Here is a 23,731-nt window from a genome sequence, read left to right as displayed (position 1 = left end):
CGACCCTGCAATCTCAGGAGCTAGTTGCAGAAGCTGTCAGATAGTGAGCAACATCTTCAACTCATTGCTGAAGGGATTAAAGATATGTATCTTGCCATCATTGAGATGGGAACTTATGCGATCGCGTCTGCATTTGGGCATCACATGTTACACGTCGTGTAATATATGATTAAGGTGGTAGGTCTGGACAAATATAGCCAATGAATACAATGGATGCAGGTGCAAAACCGTATTTCTTATTGAAGCTGTACCCGTTCAGGAGCTGCTCAGGAAGATGTGGGCGCCTTTTTGTTCATGCTTTATATCAACCGCTCACAAAGGCAGGTCAAGCAAGTACGTAGGTCTGTAATGCTAGAGACTGTCGCATCATATCTATTAGTCTAGTAACGACAGGACTTAGAGGTCCTCGGCGCACTGTCAACGGAAAGCACGAATCAAGTAACAGGATATAGGTAATACCCAATCCCAATGCAGTTCATTAGAATTATCTATTGACGAATGAGACCTCCCTGATCATACAATAAACTTACCGATGGAAGAAAATCATGTTGACCTAGGTATCGCAGCAGAGGATGGTCCCGCCATCTCGCCCAGTTCAATGCTCTCTCGGGTCACCGATATCTGTACACTTTTCATTATCGCATTGCGGCGGTGCCCTTCAAGCGGCGGTGAGGAGGCCGACACGGTCGCTTCCGTCCGTAAGATCGGCTCCTCTTCATTACAACTGCTACCAAAAGAGCTCAGGTCTTTGACCGGGCGAGATGATCGCCATGATTTGGGCCCGCTGCGCCCGCTGCGACTGTGAGAATTCGAAGCATCTTCCGTGTATGCGAGCCCATGATCATCCTCGTAAACCGCGACGAACATTTTTAGGCATGAGACTGTGAGAAGAACGATGCTGAGGCTGAGGTGTAGCTCTGCGACAATGGTGGCATAGGTGCCGACAAGCGTGGGGTTGGAGGAATATATCTGAAGGTGAATGTAGTATAGGTGCACAGCGGAAAGGGGAATCAATCTGGGTTGGAGATATTCGTGTCAGCATGCGAAAACTCAGCACGTATGTAAAGACAGGCGACGTACATGACCCGGCAGTTCAGAATGGCTAGAACCTTTAGCTTCTTGCTCAAGGTTATTTGCACATTTCGGATCGTTATCGCTGGATATGCAAGGATTACGGCTTCCAAAACAATGTCAAGGGCACAAATGGCTTGCCATCGTGGGAAAAGCCCACCACATGCGGAATCGATATCAGTCCAAGGACGGCTGTTGCATCGAATGGCTAGGAGTAATATTGCGACTATGGTCCATAGGCCACATGATGCTATGATAGCATTGACCATCCACTTTGTACGCTGCAAGGAAAGATTTTGATAGAAAAGCATCGTGCCTATTTTTGACAAACCAATGATAAGGACATAAAACAGATCCGCCGCGTATCCGGCCTAAGGCGTTTAGCTCGTTGGTCGGTCTCTGCGCTCGGACAACGTACTTACCTTCTTCATCTGTGTGTAGTCACTGAACGGGATCAGCTCTCTGGACTTGCCCCACCCATAGTGAACCTGGAGAAGCACAAGCGATACCTGGGTGCAAGCACATATCTGGTGGACCCAGGAGATTAGTTTGTAAACGGACATTCTTAGTGGAACCTAACCCACTGCTGCGGCAAAAAGAACGTGGTCATCCTGGAGCATGAGACCTCTTTTTGATGAGGCGAATATTCTGATGACCAGCGAGGCCAGAACCAAGAATAGAGCCAGTGAAGTAACGATAACGATCAGACCGTTATGATTATGGTCGTTATCCTCCGTCAAGGGAGGGGAAACTCCAGGAGGAAGCGAGGAGGCCAGGACGGCCATCGCAATAGGTGCACTGCGACTAAAAACCCGCTGTTACTGCTGTAGAAGGGATATCATCACGACATTGCGATATTATCTACCCAGAAAATTTGGGAGAATCGTCGCGTCGCTGAGATGGAGAAGGTGGGTGTGCCGACTACTTCTGCGGCTGACAGCCTTGACCGACAGGGTTGATTGCTCCCTTGACACCTTAGCCTTTCCGCCGTCACGTTCGAGGCGCATCGAGTGTTTGTTATTCTCTCTGAGCTGGTCGGACAGGGGTTATGCTTATACGAAAAAAGACTGGATGAGTGTGTAACCATGGACAAGCACACATGGCCAGGTCGATTATGTTCTGATAAAAGCGAGAGTGATTGAAAAGGCCGGCAGGCATTGTTGGCACACTCCCCTGCACCGGGAGGTAGGACAGGCAGATATCCACCACGAAAGTCCGAAGTCTTGACGGTACGCCCCGATCGCATGTCGTTGGTGGATACCGGCGCGAATAAGCACAGCAGTAAAACTGGATCCCGGCTGATCAACTGCTAATCGACCCCTCCTCTCCGCATCGCGCGTCGATAGGAATGAGCTATTTTCGGGACTGGCCACGCTGACTCGCGGAGACTGGCCAATCCGCCGTGAGAATGGGCCCCTAAACTTTAATGGCTATCAATGCTGCACCTGATCAAATACAGACATCCCTATCTCATGCCACGCGAAAAGCCAGTCGCTCCTGGCCCAGATTTGACAACGCTGGCCCTGCGATGAGAAGGGGGATCAAAGACGGGAGATTCCTTACTTGTCTGCATCCCAGGCATGGGTTACAGCCACGCCCCATTTTGGTGCCATGACAGGTGGCCGGTCCAATGACCGTCCAGCCTATCCGGAGGTTCCCTCCTGCAAATCAAACCTGCTTCCTCAGTGGACCGATTTTGAATCGGCTCATCCTGGTAATCCCGTGTATCCCTTGTCAAGACAATCAATCACCTCATCATGAGGAAGAAGGAGGGGGGAGATATTCCCTGCTTGCCAAGAGTGCCGATCGAGTGGCGGGCATGTCAAAGAGTTGCAGCTGGTGAGCCGTGCTATGCGCTCACGTTGTCTGTTGCACCCGCCGCCAGCACATTGCGAGTGTCTGCGCCCCCCTTCAGAAATCAAGGTGGCAGAGATCGACGTCTTGTGTTCATGTTGACTGGCCACATTCTCCGGGAGGAGTACCATGGGGCCATGTGAGTGCGTTCCGACCCTTGCTGCCACGGGCCCCTGATGGCGGTCGGCGAACAAAGACTGGGGAACCCCCACGCTGGATACAGCAAGTTTTGAGACAAATAATGAGGGAAACTCCTTCCCACCACCCAGCTGTAAGAAATCCAGTGAATTAACGGCCAGTTGCAGGGGAAATCAGGGGATGCTGGTGGAAATGGCCGGTGGTTTCTTTGTTTGATCCCTCACGTCACACAGCCTGACTTCCCGTGTCGTATTTTAGTCGGTGGTCGCAGAATTAGCCTCCTCAGCCTCATCTATCTTCATCTCAGTTTAGCTCGTTGCCAGTTCCCCAAAATGTCGTCCGCAACTGGGGAAGCGGGCAGCATCCAAAAGGGCGACCGGGTGGTGACGACGGGCTGTCATCCGTTGGAAGTCGAAGCCGGCGAGGGAAATGGCGGGGAAACCGGCACGCGATATGACCACAGCGACATGAACCGCATGGGCAAAGCGCAGGAGTTCAAGGTACGATATCTACAATTCTTCCGCGACTAGCACAGTAAGAATGAGTAGCTGACCTCGTATTCAAATCTAGAGAAATCTCCGGCCTCTCGCTGCCTTAAGTTTCGCATCAGTCTTGCAGGCGACCTGGGAGTTCATTTTAATGTACGGCATCATCTTCCTATCATCTCATACCACGCACATTCTTCCAGCACTAACGCATTCGAGTGACCAGATCCAACTATGAAGGTCTTGAAGACGGTGGAATGGCTGGCCTGGTGTGGACATACGTGTGGACCTTTGTCGGATTCGGCTTCATCATCGTCTCCTTATCGGAGATGGCATCCATGGCTCCAACATCAGGAGGACAGTACCACTGGGTGTCCGAATTCGCCTCTCCCCGATACCAAAAGTTTCTCAGCTACATTACCGGATGGATGTCCGTTCTCGCATGGCAAGCTGGCGCCGCATCAGGGTCCTTCCTGACCGGCACAATCATCCAAGGGCTCATCAGCGTGCGCAACCCCGATTACGACCCCAAGCGATGGCAAGGAACGCTCTTTGTTTTCGCCATGATCCTGATCATCTACTTCTTCAATGTCTACGCTGCCAGCTGGATGCCACGGATACAGAATGCCCTGCTAGCCCTGCACACCATCTGCTGGGTAGTCGTGATTGTCGTCCTCTGGGCCATGGCCCCACGCCAGTCCGCAAAGGCTGTATTCACCGAATTCAGCCTCTACGGCGGCTGGAACAACGTCGGGTTAGCATTAATGATCGGGCAAATATCCGCCATCTACGGATCCCTTAGCTCAGACGCCACGGCACACATGTCAGAAGAGGTCCGCGACGCCGGCCGATACGTCCCCATGGCCATCTGCGGCGGCTACTTCAGCAACGGCATCCTAGCCCTCGTACTCATCATCACCCTCATGTTCGCCATGCCCTCCGTAAAAGATGCCTTAGATGACCCAACCGGATTCCCCTTCATCTACGTCTTCAAACAAGCCGTCTCAACCGCCGGCGTCAACGGCCTCACCGCTATAATCCTCATCCCAGTCATCTTCAGCAACATCCTCTTCAACGCCTCCACAGCCCGCCAGACCTACGCGTTCGCGCGCGACAGGGGCCTACCCTTCTCAAACTGGATCTCAAAAGTCAATCAGCACTACAAACTGCCCGTGAACGCCATCGCCCTATCATGCATCATCAGCGGCCTTCTCTCCCTTATTAACATTGGCTCCGACACCGCCTTCAACGCCATCATCTCCCTAAACGTAGCAGCGCTCATGTGGACCTACGCTATCTCCATCAGCTGCGTCATGTATCGCAAAATCTCCTGTCCGGAGACGTTACCCCCGCGACGGTGGAGTCTAGGGAAGCACGGGATCTGGATCAATGCGGTAGCGTTAGTCTACGTGATCTTCGCGCTGTTCTGGTCTTTCTGGCCAACTGAGATACCCGTGACTTTGAACAATTTCAATTGGAGCGTGGTGCTCTTCGTAGGGGTGTTTGTTATTAGTTTGGCGATGTATATTGTTCAGGGGAGGAGGGTGTATAAGGGTCCGGTGGTGGATGTTAAAAGCAGTTGAGGGAAGTGATCTTAGTAGGCACAGGCATAAAGGATAACTGTCCTCATATACATCGATTTAATAATATGTTTCAATATAGCACAGTTGTTTCGAACATGAACACTAGAATAATTGTGTCGGACAGTGAGTATGTTCAATTAATAATGCTACCATACTCGACGCTTAGTATTCTACTATTGCCAACAACCGGAGACAACAGAACTATAAATGTTTTTGAGAAATGCGTAACACACATTCCTGACCAGCAATAAACTTTCTAAATCTTAATATATATAGAGATTGATGCCTACGAACTAGCATATTAACACGTCTGTATATAAGTTAAACCATAGTAATGACCCCAACTTTGAGAACGTATAACACCACACTGCATATCATTACTTTAAATCGGGTTGGCCACTTCCTCATACATGGCTCATATGCGACGGAAGGCTTTCATCCCTACAGAGATAACCATGAGTCGTACTAGCAAAATAATAGTAGTTTTCTAGTACGCCTCAACGTATAAAAAAACGGATATAATGTCCTTGTCGTACGGCTGAAAAAATATCTTCATGAGTTCACTTAGGTCTCTCGGCTGGGTTCTCGGAAATACTGGGGTTGTGTATACCCTATCGATAGCAGAGAGATGAAATTTTATTGCAAGATCGTTATCGTTGTGATTTCTCTATGAGAGGGTGATGTTATCTTTGTTAATCTTGTATCTACAGATTTGCTGTAGGTAGAGCCAATCTATCATTGCATGTCTGGAAAGGGTATTGATGAATGAATATAGCGCATCACGATAGTGAAGAGGGGTTGGTATAGGGGAATCCAGTATGCTTCTTTTGCATGTTGCGTGAATGTTACTAGTCGACTACCCCCCCTCAAGCTGGACATATTAGTGGGGAATTCATGCGATGACATGTTATATTGCTGGCACGGTTTGGAAATAGCATGAGATAGATAATCTGACAGATACCAGTGGGGTACCATATGGCTTGGCTGTTGCAGACCGTCGAATCAAATTATTGTGCAGGAATCCAAGTCAAAAGACGATGTCATCTTCTAATGGGGAAACTAATGTTGAGATAGGAGTCAGTATTTCCATCCAGCGGTGTGAGATCGGCTCGCTAGAATCGACTGAGCTATAGTGCCCTGTAGTTTCGAACCGTAACGAATTGCAAGGCAACGAAAGCCGTACCATAGTGGATCAAGCAAGACATTGACTTTAGAAACGAACAGCCCGAATAGGTAGGAGGCGGATCCACAATGGACGGCAGAGCTGAAAGTTTGGCCAGGAAGGGGGTGGCGGGGTGGGCATTCCTGGCATGTCGTGTTTCGCGACAAGACGGATGAGAACCCCTCAAGAGTGAGTCCGGATCCATATTGGTAAGAAACCAGATCAAGGTATACGGGATGGGTAGGAAAATCCCACATAGATCGTTACGTGGGACTCAATTCGGTTGATCCTCGTTGACTGACTGATTCTTGCGCCGGTTCCATATAGATGCGCCACATGGTGTCAAACTAACTAAGACGAAGGTGAGAATTCAGGGCTTGTCGCTGAAGAATTGCCCCTCTCGATCTTGCCAACTGGGTCCCAACGTCGAGGGCGCCAGAAGATTCTTAGTGTGGGAACCATTCGGGCGCCGCGCTGTTCTTCCCGTCGACTGATTGGGTTTATGGAACATTCTTCTGCAGAGAATGGAAGGGTCGTAGTAAGTCTGGTCTGACTGCATTATCAGCGCGCCGCCCCAACGGGTCATACACTATTTCTTTTACAATTGTATCAGATTGACTGGGTACTCCGTCAGGTATGGCAGTGGCCATCACCGAGTATTACCCGCCTTGGCCGGGGGAAACTGCAGTCAGTAGATACGCATGCCTCGCGGCTACGGCGGGATCCTGGAAACCGGATAACCGGGGAGGAATGATCCAAGGAATAAAGGAAGCACATGGTGGAATGCCCTCTATGGACTCACACGTGTCGAGGAGAACAGTGAAGGGTTATGATTAAAAATCCCAACCCCAAGTCGTGGTGCCCCTCTGTCGATCCGACACGTGTTGACAGTAGGGCCTCACGAGAAGTCACTGCAGTGGGTCAACCACCGACACTAGAGCTGCGCCCGAGGCAGTTCTGGGTATAGTCTTCTGCATGGCATGAGAGGTAATTTCCCGTGTCTTATTCTGTGCCAAGTGAAACTTGCAGGATGATTTCATCCCGTAGTCGTTCAGGCCGCCTCTGCGAAGATTGGAGTAGCTGCTGTTGCATACGGTCTTCGATCATGAAATGGATGCATGCCAGAGACCAGCTCCTCCATCATGACCTTCCGTCGATGTGCACTGAAAAACTCGGAAGACCCCACTCGCGAGCCGACTCGGTTTTGCATGGGCCAACCTGATCCGAGGTTATCAGCAAATGACACGAGCTCGGGTGTGGCCCGTTCAAGTGGAGCCCACGCTTACTTCTCGCTTGGTCTCTACTCGCTGCATCGCGCTGCTTGGACCTCGACCCTTTTGCGGTATCTTTACCCAGCGTACCAGAAGGCGTCATCCTACGGATTCCTTTCTTTACTAATGCTGTGTCGGTGTGTCTCAAGGTAAGCGTCTTCCAGTGTCATCTGGTTCAAATGATCAAGGCAATAAATAGGTTATGTCATGTATTTAATTACAGTACGAAGTAGAAAGACGGGTAGACTGGTTTTGAGGAAAAGAGATGTTACATACACTAAATCGTATCTCATGATTCATCATGTCATAGCCACATGCTCATGTCGTGGCAAATTTCTCGCTCTGCGCATTCATGTACGACACAACCCGGAGATCACCACCCGACTGAACCGAGCAGGCGATATAGGTATGTAGACCACGTTGCTGGAGAGCATCGTGCGTGCTGCATCGAATGTTAGCAATATGTACTTGAAGGATCGGACACTGGCTACTCACAATACTTTACGCAGGGTTTCAGTATAGGTACGCATGGGCAGTTCCGACTTTTCGTTGATCCCATACATGTATTCATTCAACGCCGTGACCACATGCCAGTCGCTTGGCGCGTAATGCCGGGCGGGAATATACACCTTGACGTTGGGGGCCGTGCTTCCTGGGCGGAACTCCATGTTATACAGGATTCCCCCTGTGCGATGATTAGCAGCTGGGAGGGGTGTATCATCAGGCACGCCAGTCTGGGCTAGAACCCCGTCCCACAGCTTCCTCAAATTCCGCAGTCCAGCTTCTAGTGACGGGTTGGTAATCCGGTTTCCCATCGTCATCATCTGACGCACAGAGGCAAAGCTCGTTTCGCGCGCTCGAAAGTATATCTTGAGGCGCGAATCAGCCGGGCGGACCAAGTCGATGGCTAGCATGTCCATCTCCAGCGGTGGCGTCGAGGGATCCTGGGCAAAATCCTCGAACATCAAGAAGGCGCCAAGCTTCTCATTGTCGCTGCAGTGAGGAGCTGTGCGAATTGCTTCGGCGAGGACCTGTAGATTTGTCTGCTTCGTGGTCCTGGCCTTGAAGCCGGGGAAGAAGTAGGCCTTTCCGGTGATATCCTCTTCGCTCAGATCAAAGGCGTAAAAGATCTTCGACGGATGGCCCTCCATGCAGCCCTTGGGAGGCAGGTCCGGAGCCAATGCTTGATCGAAATGGTCGAACCATTCCCTATCCGTGTTGGGTAACGCCTGCATCAGGACCTTCCTGAAGTGCGCGTCTGCAGGTTGGTTGTCGGGATCCACTTGCGTGCCGGCATTGGGGCCCACGGGCTCAATTGAGAACCGAACCGTCGGAGACTTTTTGCCAGTATGCCAGTCCCAACTCAATTCGATTGGGTTATGGTTGTCCGTCATGAAACTCGGCCATCTCTGCGCACCAGGCTCATTTGCGACTCCGAGGTGCGGAGCGATCGAGCGACCGAAGAAGGTCAGGATGCGTCGTTGCGCATGATCTGTGTAGCCGGCCTCCTGCAGGAGCAGATTCAACACGTATCCCGTGGTGTGCCACCAATAACGGCCGTGGTGGTTGACGACGTTGCGGATCTCATAGTCAACCTGCTTCCACGTTGACGGCAGAAAGTCGTGTGCTCTGCCCGACTTGAAGAGATGACTTTTTGCGTGGTCTGGGATGAGGTTGAAGAGAGAGGAGAATAGCGCATAGAGCACTGAGATGAAGTAATGGGGCAGCATGCGCGGCGATGCTGGAAGCAAGGGAGAAAGACTACCCATTTTGGCAAGCTAAATCGGGGAAAGTGCAAGGAAGAGCTGCACTTGAAAATATGTAGTGTACTAGTCACGCGTGGTGGTGAATCCTTAGGATAAGCAAGCGAGGCTTAGTAGTACCACAGCACTGCACGTTGACGACCTTATACCTTCTCCCCACAGGAGGACAGCCCGGGGATATGCATGGCTCCTTTATAAGTAATTAGCGGAAATTGACAGAGGTTCGGTCGAATGACCAATCCTCGCAATGGCTCCGTCCAGTGGATGAGCCATTTCTCATTCTCCCCTACTAGCCATGGATGACATGGGCCGTGCGGGTTCGGATGAGCTAGACAGGGTGTTACCGGGCACGGCGCACCGTGGTCTCCAAGGGCGAGTGTTGTCATCATCGAAGCGCAAGCGAGCGAGAATGCTGTTGGAAGGAGTCCAAATCTGCAGAAGCCAAGAGCTGAGTATGGAGCTCCGTACGTCGGTGGTAGGATATCCATTCTTGGACAGGCGTACCGTGGGCCATTTCTCGCATTATGGCAACGGGGAGGGAGTGGGGACGTGCGTGGAAGTTCATCCATGGTTGGGTTGTTAAAAGTAGAGGGTGGAGATGCGGTGGTTGCCCTCCGCCGCGCCGTGCCGGGAACTTTACCTGCCTTGGGACTTGAAGTCGGTGGTGGCTTGATGGGTATTGTACCATTACCGTAATGACCCTGGAACCATGGGCAGTTTTTTCTCCCCTGGTGAGTTTGTTATTTGTTATTTGGTTGCTTTCCTTCTTTTGTGTGTGTGTGTGTGTGTGCCGAGGAGGTGGTATGTAATCAATTAATTACATACTTGCTATCAGTGCCTTTCTCTCAGGGGCACCGATAACACACCCCACCCCTCCCCTTGCTGTTTGTTTGTTATTCAGTCAAGGAAACAGCCGGAATCTTTCGTAAAGGATAACTTCTCATTTCCGGTGGTGTTACTTACAGTTATGCCCGACCTTAAGAAACATTAGCATCCGACTGTGAGACTCCAACATCTATTTTCAGTCGGAGAACAGCACCTTCTTCCTCCCGATTATTCGCCTGGAGACGCCACCTTTGTTACACCGCCACATCGAGGATGACGCTTATGGCCGGTATTGGGTGAGTACAGGCTCTCAGTTCCCAAGTTACAACACTACTATCAGCCCCGGTTAGTTATACTGTGGATATGACCTAGCTATGATTCTGCCAGTGCCAACTGGACCGTTAGTGTACCACAAGTCTGCTCCATGTTGATTCAAACACTATCTACAAGTAGAAAGCAATGTACTGTGGCGAGGCCAGCCCGCGATCATCTGTTTGGGTTCCAATCAGCGACGGATGACCCCTGCAGCATCATCGCCGGGCGGCCGAAATGCCCACCTTGGCGCTGCTACCCTTGTCCAGGCTACCTGGATCGTGGAGCAACCACGCTGGGCCTCGCCTTCTCGACGCCAGTCAACGTGGTCTACTGCACGATCCTAGCCCGTGGCGCCTCGACCTGAACCACATGGCCACATTTAGGCAACCTTAATCATCCTTTTGGAGTCGTATCTAGGTTCAACTACCTCAACCGCCATATCCAGAATTGCAAATGCCGGAATTGACGGGACTATGGTTCAGAAAAACGGTGACAGAACCATTCCATTCCCGCCGGAGAAGGCCGTCCTCCACATTTCACCATTGAGTAGTTGGATCCCGACCTTCACGATAGCCAAGTAGTGTCCTTCGTAATCAAAGGTGCCATGAGTCCTTTACCACGGACCCAATTATTAATGCAATTTGCGCCAACCTAACACGCAGTCTGGACTCCTCCTTTGATCACGCGGAGGCCGCACTTGCAATCAATGTGGGTCAACCTGTTACGAGTCTGCACCAGCACGGTGTCTTTCGACTGGCAACTGGATACGCAGTATCATTTACCTCGGTTCCCCGCACTGGGATGAATCCCGTCTATGTTTTGTCAACGACCCTCCTTCCCTGAAAGCTTCTATCGCCCCTAATCATGCGCTATGAAGTCCTCATGCAGTCACTCCACCGTCGACCAACTCACCGCAACCACGAGAACAAGATTACCACCCCTCCAATCTCCTGAGACTCATGAGCCAAGGTCGCCTTCATGGTGGGGTTATGCAATTTGCCTATAGATCGACGAGCGGGCAAAGGGTTTCCTGATTCCACGACACCGCCGATCCCCGAGCGTCGCTGGACATCGGAGAATTTTAGACTTTTCTCCTTCTTCCTTCGCTACCATCATACCATCCCGCAATACAGGAACCGTGATCGACATCACCACTACCAAAGCCGGAAGATATCGGAAAAAGGACGCGGCAACGGGATCGAGGCCCGGGGTTTGCAGCTGACTCTCAACCCACGTTATCAGGCAGATCTCTACCCAACAATCAAATCAACCTTGGTACGATCCGTCCCAGGTCCTCGGACCCAGTCCGCTTCGATCGCAGGAAACTCTATTTCGCTTCGTGCCGATGTCGCGTATGACGTGTTTTGGGGGGAGGACAGCCCTCCTCGTAAAAGGGGAGATATGGCATAATGTGGCTGGAGTCGTAATCGACCACGGGGCCACTCTAAGACCTCCTCGCCAGTTATGCATGTCTGTCGATCCTGTCGCCTCCTCGTGCGATACCTTATAATTACCACTAGCCTCTTTAGGAAGTATATGCGTTGAGGCCCGGGCCCGCTATTCTGCAGTCCTCAGCCTGGATCATTCACTAAATCTATGGGACGTTTCACCACGCGTAGCGACTTTATGCACTCAGATATTGAACAATTACCATTGCACTATTAGTAGTCTGGTCATAATGTGAAAGGGATCTAGCACCATTGTGTCAATCATCTACGTACTAGCTATCCCTAACAGCTACTCCTACTGCTGCACCACGACAACGACCAAGCGCCTATCGAAAGGGCCCAGATTCCACTAACCGCGCCTCCACATCTTCAGACTTCCGCCTCCACAATGTTCCAAAGATACAGAGACCTCGTAATCGATCTTCTTGCCCACGTCACAGACATGGACTATCGGCGTCTCCGAACCCCGTCTCAGCTCTAGAACCCTTGACGTGGAAAGACAATGATTTGACAGATCGTCTATATGACGAGCTCATTGTCCAAGGACCCCTTTGTCCGCTGAACCGTGGTTTGCATCTTGGACTATCTACAATGGCACCGGGGATGGGTGTACCCTGGTATGGGCTCTGGAGTGATGGCGTATACCATCCATCCGACGATCGAGGCGTTGTTGTTGGCAAACGAGACCAGTGGTAGGCCCGTCCTGGTCCAGCAAGGAATGACTAGAGAGTCCAGACTTAGGTCTTTCGCCATTGAGCCGAAGGGCCTGGGAATCGGGGTCGGGGAAGCCGGTGTCGATCATGTACTTTACGTCCTCAGTGGAGCAACTCTGGATCTGAGTGATACGTACTTGGAGATGCCGTTTCCGGGAAAGACGATTCTGGAGAGGCGAATCCCCGGAAAGAGACAAAAGCCGGGAGTTGGAGAACACGGGGTTCGCCTTCTCTTCGGACTGGGCCACGAAGTGCCATGCCTTGGGGGTATGGAGTCGGGGTTGGAAGTGGATTAGGACCATGGATGGGCTTGGAGAGAAGGGTCCGGATCGGGATCTTTGTCTAAGTGTGGGTTCAATTGTCGGGATTGGGCCTGTTGGTTAGTGGTGCTTGTGCTGGGGTAGACCCTGGGGTATACGAGGGCGGTGTTGCAGTGTGATAACCTGATATACAAGACGGAGAGGAGAATGGAGGACATGGCTTGTAAGAGACTATATAGACTTACTAGTGACACGATCTAGTACAAGGGGGGGGGGAAGTTGCGGTGCGTTAAGTTATCACAGTCTACATTCCTGTTACAAGGATGTGGTACTCGTGATGGACTGACTTTAATATGCTATAAGAGGTCAGAAATTAGTGCACAGTACTAAATCCATCGACGGACGCACTGGCAATCATATTTAGGCGAACTATCCAATCATAATCTGGCCCTTCTTGACCTTGTCCTTGAGTAGACTGGAAGTTAGGGAATTAGACACGAGCAGAATCATCCTATAGTGCGATATTCTAGGGAATGAATGTTCTCAATGGTTTGATCGAGTATATTTCATGCATACTGAGCATTAGGATCCATTATGCGTCGTTTAGCAAACATACGCTTTCACTTGCTTCACTGCCTCAGGCCTTGTGTAATCCTCGGAATAGGTCCGGCTCTCCGACATCCGCCTATTCCCGTTCCATGAAAAGGGGCATAGCGCCACTGTGGAAAGAATTCTGTTCTATATTATAATTTTTTTTTTCTAAGTGGAAAGCTAAAACGTTGCATCTGATTCATTGCCACAACTGGACCTCAACTCACAGATTCTCGGATCCCTTGGGGAGCCAGGGAATAGAATCGTCGAGAATTAGTTACACCGTAGATGCTGCCTGTCAGCATTGGTAATTTTCGAGCGGTGAACATACTGATTGTGGCCCGTTTCAGGTGTAACACTACTAACACCACCGGCCGCGCTAACACTGCCTCGTTGGCCTTAGCGCGCCCCACCGGCCAGGGTGATGTGGTGGTGGTGGTTGGAGTCTCGCGAGTACCGGTCAGCATCAACGGCTGGAAACGGAGATAGTACTACAAACTTACTTACCCCTCGCAACTCTATGCTTGTGGCATGCTCAGCTCGCTCCCGCTTGGCCAGCTCGGGATTTAGCGACTAGCTTCATCTGCAAGTGGAGCTGGAAGTCTTCGCTCCGAATATCTGAAGACTGTGACGGCATGACCGACTCGCCCCCCCCACCAATGAGCTTGTCGACCGTCATACTAATCCGATGGTCCTTGTGGCCATGATCTCTTGCCTTGCCCCTCGGCTAAACGGCCGTCGTCTGCAGCTTTTGTTTCGCTGCTCTCCTGGGTATAGAGATCTTCCTCTTGTGTTTGTGTTCACTGACGAGAAAGAAAGTCTGTCTACTCACAATGGATCCTATTCGAGCGGAAGCTATTCACAACGAGAGACATGTTAAGGTAGTCTGCGTGGGTGCAGGTGCCTCGGGATTGTGTCTGGCATACAAGCTGCAGAGGTCGTTCCAGAACTATGACCTGACTGTGCGTTTTACATCCTATTTTCCCGGTCTCTCTTGGTGCTTTTCTAACTTGGAATGCAGATCTACGAGAAGAATCCTGAGATTTCGGGAACCTGGTATGAAAATCGCTACCCAGGATGCGCTTGTGATGTCCCTTCGCACAACTATGTCTACTCGTTTGAACCCAAAGCAGACTGGTCATCTGTATACGCGGGCTCCCGCGAAATCAGAGGATACTTCAACGATTTTGCCAACAAGTACGGTCTGCGGAAATACATCCACACTTCGCACGTCGTCACCGAAACCAACTGGATCGAGGAATCGGGCCAGTGGCAAGTGACGGCGACCGACTTAACAACCGGTCACACAGTACATGACTGGTGTCACATCCTGATTCATGCGACGGGCTATCTCAATAAGCCTGCCTGGCCCGAGATTCCGGGATTGGCCGATTTCAAGGGCACCAAGCTACACAGTGCGATGTACGATGAGAGCGTGTCGCTTGAAGGGAAGAATGTTCTGTTGATCGGTGCGGGCTCATCGGCTGTTCAGATTCTCCCTGCGATTCAACCTATTGTTAACAGAGTAAAAATCTTTATCCGCTCGCCGACGTGGCTGCTGCCCGACATTAGCACGGAGGCAGGCAAGTTCCCCGAGGAGCAGATTGAGCATTTTGTGAACAATCCGGAGAGCGTGACAGCGCTGCGCAAGGATAATGAACGGACTATGAACAGTATCTTCAGTATGTTGAACGCACCTGTGAAGTCGGCGACTATTGCTGATAAATAGGAACAGCTATGTATCTCAAGGATACTGTCCTTCAGGAGCAGGCAAAAGGTCTCCTGACATCTGTGATGAAGAACGCCTTTCAAGATCAGGAAATGGAAGATCGTTTGATACCGAACTTCTCTGTGGGCTGCAAGCGTGTGGTACCATCGGGCTTCAGGTATCTGAATGTGAGGATTCCGCGCCCCTGGTGTTTTTAAAGGTGATACTAAAACGCGTGGCAGACTCTCAAAAAAGAGAATGTCGACGTGGTCTACGGTGGTGTGACTGCGGTAACACCATCTGGCTGCGTAAGCGAAGACGGGAATGAGCATCAAGGCGACATTATCATCTGTGCCACCGGGTTTGACACCTCCTACATTCCACGCTACCCTGTCATTGGACCCAATGGCCGCAACCTGCAGACAGAATGGGCCGAGTCTATCATGGGTTATATGGGAATCGGTATCTCTGAGTTCCCCAACACGTTCACCATGCTTGGCCCTTACACACCCGTTTCCAATGGCCCTACAATGGTTGCGATTGAAGCTCAAGCAGACTACATCTGCTCCTTTATTGACCGTTACCAGACGGAGCCCATCCATAGCATGGCACTCAAGGGGGATGTCTGCGCTGAGTTCAAGGAGCATGTCGGTTCATTCATGGAAAAGGCCGTCTGGACGGATAATTGCCGCAACTCCCACAACAACCATACCATCGGCGGTCGCGTTCCCACGACTTGGCCTGGAAGCACTTTACACTATCTTGAGGCAATGAGAGAGCCACGTGCTGATGACTGGGATATTAAGTACAAGGGCAACCGTTTCTCCTGGTTGGGCATTGGTGTTTCCCAGACGGAGTGGGATCCAACTGCTGATCTGGGATATTATATCCGTCAATCGGATGACGGACCCTGGCACAGTCGGCGCAAGCGGAATTTGGTCATTGCTAAAACAGGAAGCATGGCTCCACGTCCTCTTCATAGACAACCCAAGCTTGCTGCCAAAGAAAAAGCCCAAAGTATCAAAGCCGATGTGTCAGAGCAGATGCCGAGAGCTCAGGCAGAGCCGGTGTCTGAAGCGACGGCGTGATTGTTGAACCTTATAACAAAGAGGTTTCATGAAATTGACTCAAGTATTCACTAAGCGCCCTGAAATTGGAGGCCACAACCTTCTCTTCGGCATTGGCATGTTGCCTCCATCCGAGGTTCAACAATGGCTGGGTAAGGAGCAGGCCATAGGCCCTATATCCTCGTCCAATACACGGAATGTACGCGACTCAACAAACGAGTCCACGACTATACAATGTATTTATAGACTACACACCCATGTCATTCCAATCTGGACTATGGTTTCGGTCAGATTTCGGGACCACGAGCCTGCAGGCCCTGACTTATGCCTAGGCCACCGAATCTATACGCCCAATCCCCAGGATCCAACGCATCTTACGCCGATCATCTTGGGACATCTCCATAGGCTTTGTTAGATTGTCAGAATACTATTCTAGGCGAGAATTAAATTTCAATATAAGCTATACTATACAGACTAAGGCTTTATCAGCAATCTCAGCACATCAATCGGATATACTACATGAGTCAACAGCGTTCCTTCATACATCACAAATTGCACCTGACGCGTCAAAGGTCAAGTCCTCACTCTTATAGTTATTTTCGTTGGCAAGTGGAGCTATTCCACAACGCCTTGTCACTAGTTACTCACCACATCAGGAACCAATATGGATCTTGACCAGCCGTCGTGACTTTGCCTTCCTGAATGTTGTCTGATTCTGGCTTACTTGAGACTAACCATTACAGCGAGACTTCGTTACAATCTACAAGCCCAATTCCATCGATTATAATGAAAAGATATCCTACCACAAAACATAATGTCAGGCCTAGGCGGCTCAGGCCTTTGATTCGATGACCTCGGGACTCGCTGGACGGATTCTCTCCATTAAACACCCCCCCTCTCCCGGGTATGGAAACCGGGCTGCTTATGTCCGGAATTCCAGCTACCAGCCATGGACATCCCAGCTAAATGGAGGCATCTCAAAGCTGCCACATGTGGCGAGACCTGGAAGAAACCGGCAGCAATTTCTTTCTCCCCTAATCGGCACCTGCCGTCTCCACCCAACGGTGATCTGCAGCTTGTCATACTACAATAGTCCCCGACCGGTGTCTGTCCATTATTTATCGGCTGGGGTTTGCATCCACATAACATGCTCTACTATACCCCATTCTCTCTGACAGGCAGGTTTTCGGACGTTGCTAAAGCCGACATCCGTATTCTCTCCCTGTCTGCATCTCCGCCTTTACCTCTCAGGGCTAGTCCAATGCAACGCTGTCTTTGCACCTCCACTTTTCGGTCCTTCGAAAGGCGCGAAGCTCCGCTGCAGGTTGTCGCAACAGTGAGAGGAACTTCCCTGGCAGTTCCTCAGGCTTACATATATATACGTACCTGATCACGCCATATAGCTCCAAGATGAGCCAATATTCCAGGCTTCCTATTGCTCTGTCTACAGCCAATCTACACACGAGACAAGAAGAAACGGCCATAATAGAAGTTAAATCGAACTTATCAATCAATTGGATTCGCCAATCATGCACAGCCAAGACTCACCCCGCCGTCTTCTCTTGGTCAGCGTTCCCCGAACTGCGTCCAATTTGCTCCTGAAGATCCTCAATATCCCTGGCCAGCCCAACACCATCACAGCAGATCGGGGCGGCTATTTCTTCTACAATGCCTTCCTCACTGTCGCTAAAGACGGTCGACTCACACAGGCCCCCTCGGAATGGACCGATGAAGCCAAACATGAGGTCCAGTCAACCTTCCAAGAATGCTTTGACCATCTAGAGGAGATGTGCGCTCTAGCTGAGCGAGAGAACAAGACCATGTTCGCCAAGGAACATTCCTTCTGGCTCTCCAATCCCATGGCCTTCATGCAAGCTATACACGGACCTGAGAAGGGCCCTTATGACTTTTCAACCTTCCAGGTCAATGTGCCTAGCGCCTATGGTCCTACACGGACGTTTTCCACCAACAACAAGACAATCCTCCCAGACGAGTATCTACGCACATGGACAATGGCATTCATCATCCGCCATCCAGCCACAGTGTTTCCCTCATTCTGCCGGGCCATGAATAAAATCTCCGATTTGGGCTTCATGGACACCAAGATACTACCAGGAACCCTACTCACGAACATGACCCTCCATTGGACCCGGTCACTATTCGATTGGTCTGTCGAGCAAACCGGAACCACTCCGCTGCTTCTGGACGCCTACGATGTTATCCACAATCCGGATGCTGTCACCAAATTCTGTGAACTAGCGGGTCTAGACCCCAGCAAGCTTCAGTTTCAGTGGGAGAGAGGAGTGCAAGCGGGTGGCGGCGCACGGCAAAATGGAGATGTGTTTGACTGGGATACAGGAAAGTCGGTTATGCTGTCTACTTTGAATGAATCGTCGGGTGTCATGAAGAGCAAAGAGCCCGCAGTGGTGGATATCCCAACTGAGGTGAAGAAGTGGCAGTTGGAGTTTGGAGAGGAGATGGCACAGTTGATAGAGAAGGCGGTTCATGATGCGATGCCGGATTATGAGTATCTTAGAGCCCGGAGGGTGACTGTTTAGATATTTTTAGATGGATGGGCTGAATAGTGGGTCACTCTTGATGTGAATACGGATGATCTTCACTGATTCGCCCAGGTTGATATTGCTGATGTACTTGTAATCAGCAAATGTGATAATACGACTAGTCCTATTTGGCTTCATTACCACCAGTATATATTACGCGTGGAGTACTGAAGTTAACAGGCAGTAACTACAGACTATTACTCATCACAAAGCAAAAATAACACATGTTGAGGAGTTCATTCATACAAGTCCTTGATCTTGATCACTAACTCATACCTGTAAGGGGAGAAAGTATCTTCATTTGACACCATCTACCGGCGCAGGATCTACAGTGCCCCGCCAACGCCCAGGCTTGGCTCGACTTTTCGACCGTCAATCTTTTCTTTCCGTCATCAATCTGCTCCTTCTGCTCCTGATCCTCACTCTTACTTACCACAGGCTCCAGAGTATCTCCTCTAGACAGAATCCACTACTTCCATCATTCAATCCATGGCATCTCCCCTAGCGCAACAAGCCATGGAACCCAGCAGCAGCGGGCCTGTGGACCCCGCGACCGCTGCAGCTGCCCGCCGTGACCCTGGCGATGACGTCACCGAGAAGCGAGCGAGGGCGGCGCAAACCATCCAGGTCGGCCTCTACTCTCGCTGTATCCTGCAAGACTCTTAACAGAAATTCTGGATTCTAGAGGACATATCGTGGCTATCGCACACGGCGGGCACTTCGCGGACTAGATCTCTCTGCGTCGACATCGCGATGGAAAGATGTATGGCTTTCTCACGAATTCCCACTTCCCACGCTCAATTAGGATTCCTGCTAAACATCTTGTTCTCATTCGGACAGGCCGTGAAAGAAGCGGAATGGCGACAGCTCCACCGCCCATCTGCGCCAGCACAAGACCTTGATAGTACCGCGAACGCACGCCGTAATTGGCTCCGCGCTGTCAGTGTAGCGAAGCGCGCTGGAGGCGACGATGACGATGATCTCGAGTCGAAGACAGCTACGACCAATAACCACACGGGCGATAATGGTTCGGTGACAGACTCTTCGCCCACTATTCTCCATCATGATCTTCCAGCAGGCACTACGGCCAAGATGATGGATTTGCAATACTTTCTGGAAATGGTGGACTTGAAACACCGACATGGGAGTAATTTGCGGGTCTATCATATATATTGGAAGAATTCGCCCACGAATCAGAACTTCTTTTATTGGTTGGACTATGGGGAGGGGAGTGAGTTGGACCTGCCGCAGTGTCCGAGAGAGAAGTTGGAGAGGCAGCAGGTAAGGTATTTGTCGCGAGAGGAACGGATGAATTATCTGGTTGAAGTGGATGAAGCGGGGAAGTTTCGGTGGGCGAAGAATGGGGAGCTTATCTGGACTGATAATGCCCGGTTCAAAGATAGTCTGAGGGGGGTGGTGCCTGTCGAGGAGGACGCGCCGAGGTTTAGGGGGAATACGGACGCTGGGAGTCCGGTCGTTTCGTTTTCGAGTGATTCGTTAGCTGAGTCGTCGGAGTCATCGTCGGGGTATAGCTCGCTTAGTGATAATGAGGATATTTTGGGGCAGAAAGAGAAGGATGATTATAAGGCGACAAAGGTGGGACAGAAGTTGGTGCATGTCAGTCCCGGGACGATCCTCAAGACCCTGAAGGGGAAATCGTCGAAGAAGGAGGATATGTGGATCTTTGTAAGTTTGTTGTTTCTCGCTTCGTCCTTCTCAATAGTCTGTGCCGTGGCAGCTAAACAAAAGCAGGTTGCTGATACTACATTCCGGCTATTTGTTGGCATCAAAGAGTCCGGGGCCTTTCAGCACTCTTCATTTCTTCGAGGTGCTCGCATTGCAGCCGCTGGGTTGATCAAGATAAGAAATGGACAGCTACGTAGTTTAGCACCTCTGAGGTGTGTACTTCCGTCATATTTCAGTACCTCTATCTGACATCAACAGTGGCCATTATCGTCCCCCTGCGGCGAACTTCCGGGCCTTCATCCATTCGCTGCAAGACCAAGGGGTCGACATGTCACACGTCTCAATCAGCAAGTCATATGCTGTCTTGGCAGGTATAGAAGGGTACACCCGAGCGAAGCGAAAGGTGCGCGCATTGCAAGAGAAGGTGGACGGTGCAAAGCACAGACTGCACCAGAGTCGGCACGAGGGAGGCGAAACCCATCAACGCGGCGAGAGTACCATCAATAAGGATGAAACGAATGACGTGGCCGAGCAGGCTACTCCTGTGGGAGGCAACACTCATACAAAAAGGAGCTTCGACCTGCCATTCCGTCAAAAGCCGATATGATAGAACATCGATACGGGACGCTAAATGACGGTCGTACGTCACTCAAAGCCGAAAGACCACACAAAGGAGCACTCCTAGGCCCAATTCCTCACGTTCCGATCTCACCCTCACCGCGACTCTCTTTCTGCTCCAACAACCAGTCTTCCATATCAAACCCCTCGTCTTTCAGCAACCCCGGATCGGCATTCCACACAAACGTCACCCCAGGGACCTTTGACCCATCCCTAAACTCAATGAGGCACCCCTTTTTCCGATACATATCCGTCTCATATTCCGCCAACCGATTCTCCTCCGCCTGCGAACGCACCTTGTAGCTGACACCGTGAATTGGTTTCTCGGGACGTCCATCCAACAGCGCGGGAAAGTCACCCCACATTCTCATATCATGCTCCATTATCGTCGCTGGACGCAGGGCCGGTTTATCCTGACATTTGAGCACCTTCGCTAGGAAGGAAGGATCGCTGAGGCTGCCGTAGAAGAAGAAATGATGCGGTTGGAAGAGTTGGGGGTCATGATGTGTATTTGCGACGGAGCGGTCTGATGTTTGTGATGCTTCCGGGGAAAAGGGGGTGGGCTGTTGTGTGTTTCCTGCCATCGAAGACATTGTTCCTCATAAATTGTATTCACGCTCTAAGTAATAAATATCGAAAGCTCTGATGTTGATGGATTATCGTAAAGATGAAAAGAAAAATAAGCAACTTCAAATGATGATGTCAGACTCCAGATCAGCATGTGATAGTCCCCTTGCAATGACAAGCTTTCTGTTTTGGTGGCTCATCCGGTGTTGTCTCGAAGTCTATCTTGCTGAGAATCGCTTATTGTGGCTTCTTTCGGGGGTGGGAACCTTTCTCCGCGAAAGTCTGCACGCCCCATAATATAAATGGTATGGTAGACACATATTCCGAATCAAATGTCGTTCGCTGTTAACAACGTTGTGTACGTTTATTTCAGCCATTGTTGATCATTCAGGAGAGGGAACTCTTACATAGGACGTTCCCTACCAGTTATGTGCGCCCCTACTAGCCACTATTCACGGCCAAACAGTTAGAATTTCCTATGTAGCCTAGCAGAACGTTTACACGCTACAACTGGGATAGCCTTAACCTTCCTGTGGCCACTTCATGCCATCAACTGTTAACCGCATCTGCGCACTTCACCGCAGTTGCCCGTACGACGAATATCGCAAGACGCCAATGCTCCGGAGGAATGATAATGTGATTTACTATTTGGATTTGACCCTTTCCCTTCAAAGGTGAGAAAACTGCTCGCAATTCTCAGGTCTTCTCGGCAAACTGCTTTCCGAATCGCATTTACGATCACTCAACATTCGACTGGCCAGTCACAGCCCCCAGTCCAGAGCGAGTACATACCATTACGAAATCAAATGCTTAATCTCTCAGCCTTGTCATAAGGCTGAGTAGTAATGGCTAGGCTTTGAAAAGCCGTTCCTCGAGTGGGACGACCGACCTGAAGGCGCGAGGCACGAAATCACGCATCCGGTGGACAGCCCTGCTCGCAGTCCCACCTGAGAAATAGCCAGGAACCACAGTTTTGAGTCGTATGTCCGAAGCTCGATGTAAAGCCGACGAAAGAAAGCAAACACAGATGAAGCTGTGGACTCGTCCGAAATTATCCTATGATGTGACTAGTCGTCTTTGAGCGACCGGCAATCCTGATACCCGCCTGCTTGCTACCTAAGCTCCAACCTCGCATCGTCGTCAGTTTCCACAAGTGACCCCTCTCTAACCAAATGCCAAGATTGCTCGGGGAGTTCCGGCTTAGCTCTCGTTGGTGGGGTGAAATGAGGATCGATAGAACCCACAGGCCTTCCTGGAGACATCACGCCAGATGCAGGATGATAGGAGTGTTACATTGGCTTACAAACGGGTTATCAATAGAAGGATGCGTTTGTGGACCCGTCATGGATGCCACATGTGGAAGGATTTCCGACTTGCTGCGTCTTGTGGGCTCGGAATATGAGCGTGGTGAGGTCGCAAGTTTGGCTTCCGAGGCGAAGATGATGTAGCATACGAGGCCTGTTCTGACTCTAAGATTGCTGTAGAGCTCCTTGGTAGAGGCCAAATTCTGGCTTGGGGACTTGAATGACGCGGGAACCGCGGAAATGCGAGACTACCTTACGTACTGCTTAGAGCAGTCACAATCATCCGGGCAAAAGGGATCAGATAAGGCGCCTTGTCTCAGTTGATTCGCTAATGTCGCCAGTGATTTGGCGTTCATTACCCGCTAAGTATGCGAGTACCACACTAGCGCGATGTGAACCACGGGAGAAGTGCAATCTCCTCACGATGCCCCTGTTTCTCCATTTGCGCGCTGGACAGCCGTGTTGACACCTTAGTCAATTGAGACAATGCACCTGCTAAATCGGGTGCAGATTATACGGACCCTTCGAAGAGATTCCTACCGTCATGCCATCACCATGGATCGGTATCTGGCCAGGTTGCAACATTCCAAGTCGGTTCGATCACGGCCAAGTCGCCAAGAAAGCTTTTGCGCGGGCACACGAAACCCGAAGGGTCCACCGGAACCACAGGCACCCATTCGCCTTATAGGGCTGGGGGTTTCTTGTCCAAAGACGGCCCACTAAGGCTTAGGCTAGTCCGAG

The 23,731-nt window shown here is 50.7% G+C and overlaps 11 protein-coding genes across 11 annotated transcripts; 6 read left to right on the top strand and 5 right to left on the bottom strand.

Moving 5' to 3' along the window:
* Window positions 1-543: 543 nt before the first annotated feature.
* On the bottom strand, window positions 544-2,673 carry An13g01870 (uncharacterized protein; the record flags this gene model as incomplete). The annotated part of the gene is made up of 8 exons (XM_059743858.1): window positions 544-969; window positions 1,086-1,352; window positions 1,494-1,559; window positions 1,656-1,869; window positions 2,023-2,097; window positions 2,251-2,459; window positions 2,517-2,594; window positions 2,635-2,673. 8 exons carry the CDS (start codon window positions 2,671-2,673, stop codon window positions 544-546), a joined length of 1,374 nt encoding a protein of 457 aa, XP_059602084.1.
* A 722-nt stretch (window positions 2,674-3,395) lies between these two features.
* An13g01860 (uncharacterized protein) lies at window positions 3,396-5,338 on the top strand (the record flags this gene model as incomplete). Its single annotated transcript, XM_001396287.3, has 5 exons — window positions 3,396-3,563; window positions 3,634-3,704; window positions 3,775-4,947; window positions 5,211-5,254; window positions 5,298-5,338. The coding sequence occupies 5 exons, from the start codon at window positions 3,396-3,398 to the stop codon at window positions 5,336-5,338; spliced, it is 1,497 nt and encodes a 498-aa protein (XP_001396324.3).
* Window positions 5,339-6,382: 1,044 nt separating this feature from the next.
* Window positions 6,383-7,402, top strand: An13g01850 (hypothetical protein; the record flags this gene model as incomplete). Its single annotated transcript, XM_059743857.1, has 6 exons — window positions 6,383-6,418; window positions 6,515-6,575; window positions 6,668-6,835; window positions 6,928-7,119; window positions 7,202-7,254; window positions 7,349-7,402. The coding sequence occupies 6 exons, from the start codon at window positions 6,383-6,385 to the stop codon at window positions 7,400-7,402; spliced, it is 564 nt and encodes a 187-aa protein (XP_059602083.1).
* A 480-nt stretch (window positions 7,403-7,882) lies between these two features.
* An13g01840 (uncharacterized protein) lies at window positions 7,883-9,333 on the bottom strand (the record flags this gene model as incomplete). The annotated part of the gene is made up of 2 exons (XM_001396285.1): window positions 7,883-8,006; window positions 8,060-9,333. The coding sequence occupies 2 exons, from the start codon at window positions 9,331-9,333 to the stop codon at window positions 7,883-7,885; spliced, it is 1,398 nt and encodes a 465-aa protein (XP_001396322.1).
* Window positions 9,334-9,622: 289 nt separating this feature from the next.
* Window positions 9,623-13,067, top strand: An13g01830 (uncharacterized protein; the record flags this gene model as incomplete). Its single annotated transcript, XM_059743856.1, has 15 exons — window positions 9,623-9,832; window positions 9,919-10,008; window positions 10,123-10,128; window positions 10,229-10,276; window positions 10,359-10,497; window positions 10,662-10,814; window positions 10,885-11,044; window positions 11,130-11,288; window positions 11,356-11,453; window positions 11,492-11,758; window positions 11,847-11,961; window positions 12,036-12,082; window positions 12,205-12,532; window positions 12,606-12,908; window positions 13,013-13,067. 15 exons carry the CDS (start codon window positions 9,623-9,625, stop codon window positions 13,065-13,067), a joined length of 2,178 nt encoding a protein of 725 aa, XP_059602082.1.
* Window positions 13,068-13,317: 250 nt separating this feature from the next.
* An13g01820 (hypothetical protein) lies at window positions 13,318-14,184 on the bottom strand (the record flags this gene model as incomplete). Its single annotated transcript, XM_059743855.1, has 6 exons — window positions 13,318-13,399; window positions 13,505-13,626; window positions 13,707-13,774; window positions 13,811-13,952; window positions 13,987-14,052; window positions 14,161-14,184. The coding sequence occupies 6 exons, from the start codon at window positions 14,182-14,184 to the stop codon at window positions 13,318-13,320; spliced, it is 504 nt and encodes a 167-aa protein (XP_059602081.1).
* Window positions 14,185-14,312: 128 nt separating this feature from the next.
* On the top strand, window positions 14,313-16,275 carry An13g01810 (uncharacterized protein; the record flags this gene model as incomplete). Its single annotated transcript, XM_059743854.1, has 4 exons — window positions 14,313-14,441; window positions 14,501-15,161; window positions 15,209-15,375; window positions 15,430-16,275. The coding sequence occupies 4 exons, from the start codon at window positions 14,313-14,315 to the stop codon at window positions 16,273-16,275; spliced, it is 1,803 nt and encodes a 600-aa protein (XP_059602080.1).
* Window positions 16,276-17,783: 1,508 nt separating this feature from the next.
* On the top strand, window positions 17,784-18,812 carry An13g01800 (uncharacterized protein; the record flags this gene model as incomplete). The annotated part of the gene is made up of 1 exon (XM_001396281.3): window positions 17,784-18,812. The coding sequence occupies one exon, from the start codon at window positions 17,784-17,786 to the stop codon at window positions 18,810-18,812; it is 1,029 nt and encodes a 342-aa protein (XP_001396318.1).
* A 492-nt stretch (window positions 18,813-19,304) lies between these two features.
* Window positions 19,305-21,108, top strand: An13g01790 (uncharacterized protein; the record flags this gene model as incomplete). Its single annotated transcript, XM_059743853.1, has 4 exons — window positions 19,305-19,442; window positions 19,485-20,501; window positions 20,568-20,713; window positions 20,760-21,108. 4 exons carry the CDS (start codon window positions 19,305-19,307, stop codon window positions 21,106-21,108), a joined length of 1,650 nt encoding a protein of 549 aa, XP_059602079.1.
* Window positions 21,109-21,196: 88 nt separating this feature from the next.
* An13g01780 (uncharacterized protein) lies at window positions 21,197-21,712 on the bottom strand (the record flags this gene model as incomplete). Its single annotated transcript, XM_001396279.1, has 1 exon — window positions 21,197-21,712. The coding sequence occupies one exon, from the start codon at window positions 21,710-21,712 to the stop codon at window positions 21,197-21,199; it is 516 nt and encodes a 171-aa protein (XP_001396316.1).
* An 823-nt stretch (window positions 21,713-22,535) lies between these two features.
* An13g01770 (uncharacterized protein) lies at window positions 22,536-23,346 on the bottom strand (the record flags this gene model as incomplete). The annotated part of the gene is made up of 4 exons (XM_059743852.1): window positions 22,536-22,719; window positions 22,803-22,938; window positions 23,060-23,144; window positions 23,248-23,346. 4 exons carry the CDS (start codon window positions 23,344-23,346, stop codon window positions 22,536-22,538), a joined length of 504 nt encoding a protein of 167 aa, XP_059602078.1.
* Between the last annotated feature and the right edge of the window lie 385 nt (window positions 23,347-23,731).

This window comes from Aspergillus niger (assembly GCF_000002855.4).
Source record: "Aspergillus niger supercontig An13".
Lineage (NCBI taxonomy): Eukaryota > Fungi > Ascomycota > Eurotiomycetes > Eurotiales > Aspergillaceae > Aspergillus > Aspergillus niger.
This window is presented reverse-complemented; position numbering and strand designations above follow the sequence as displayed.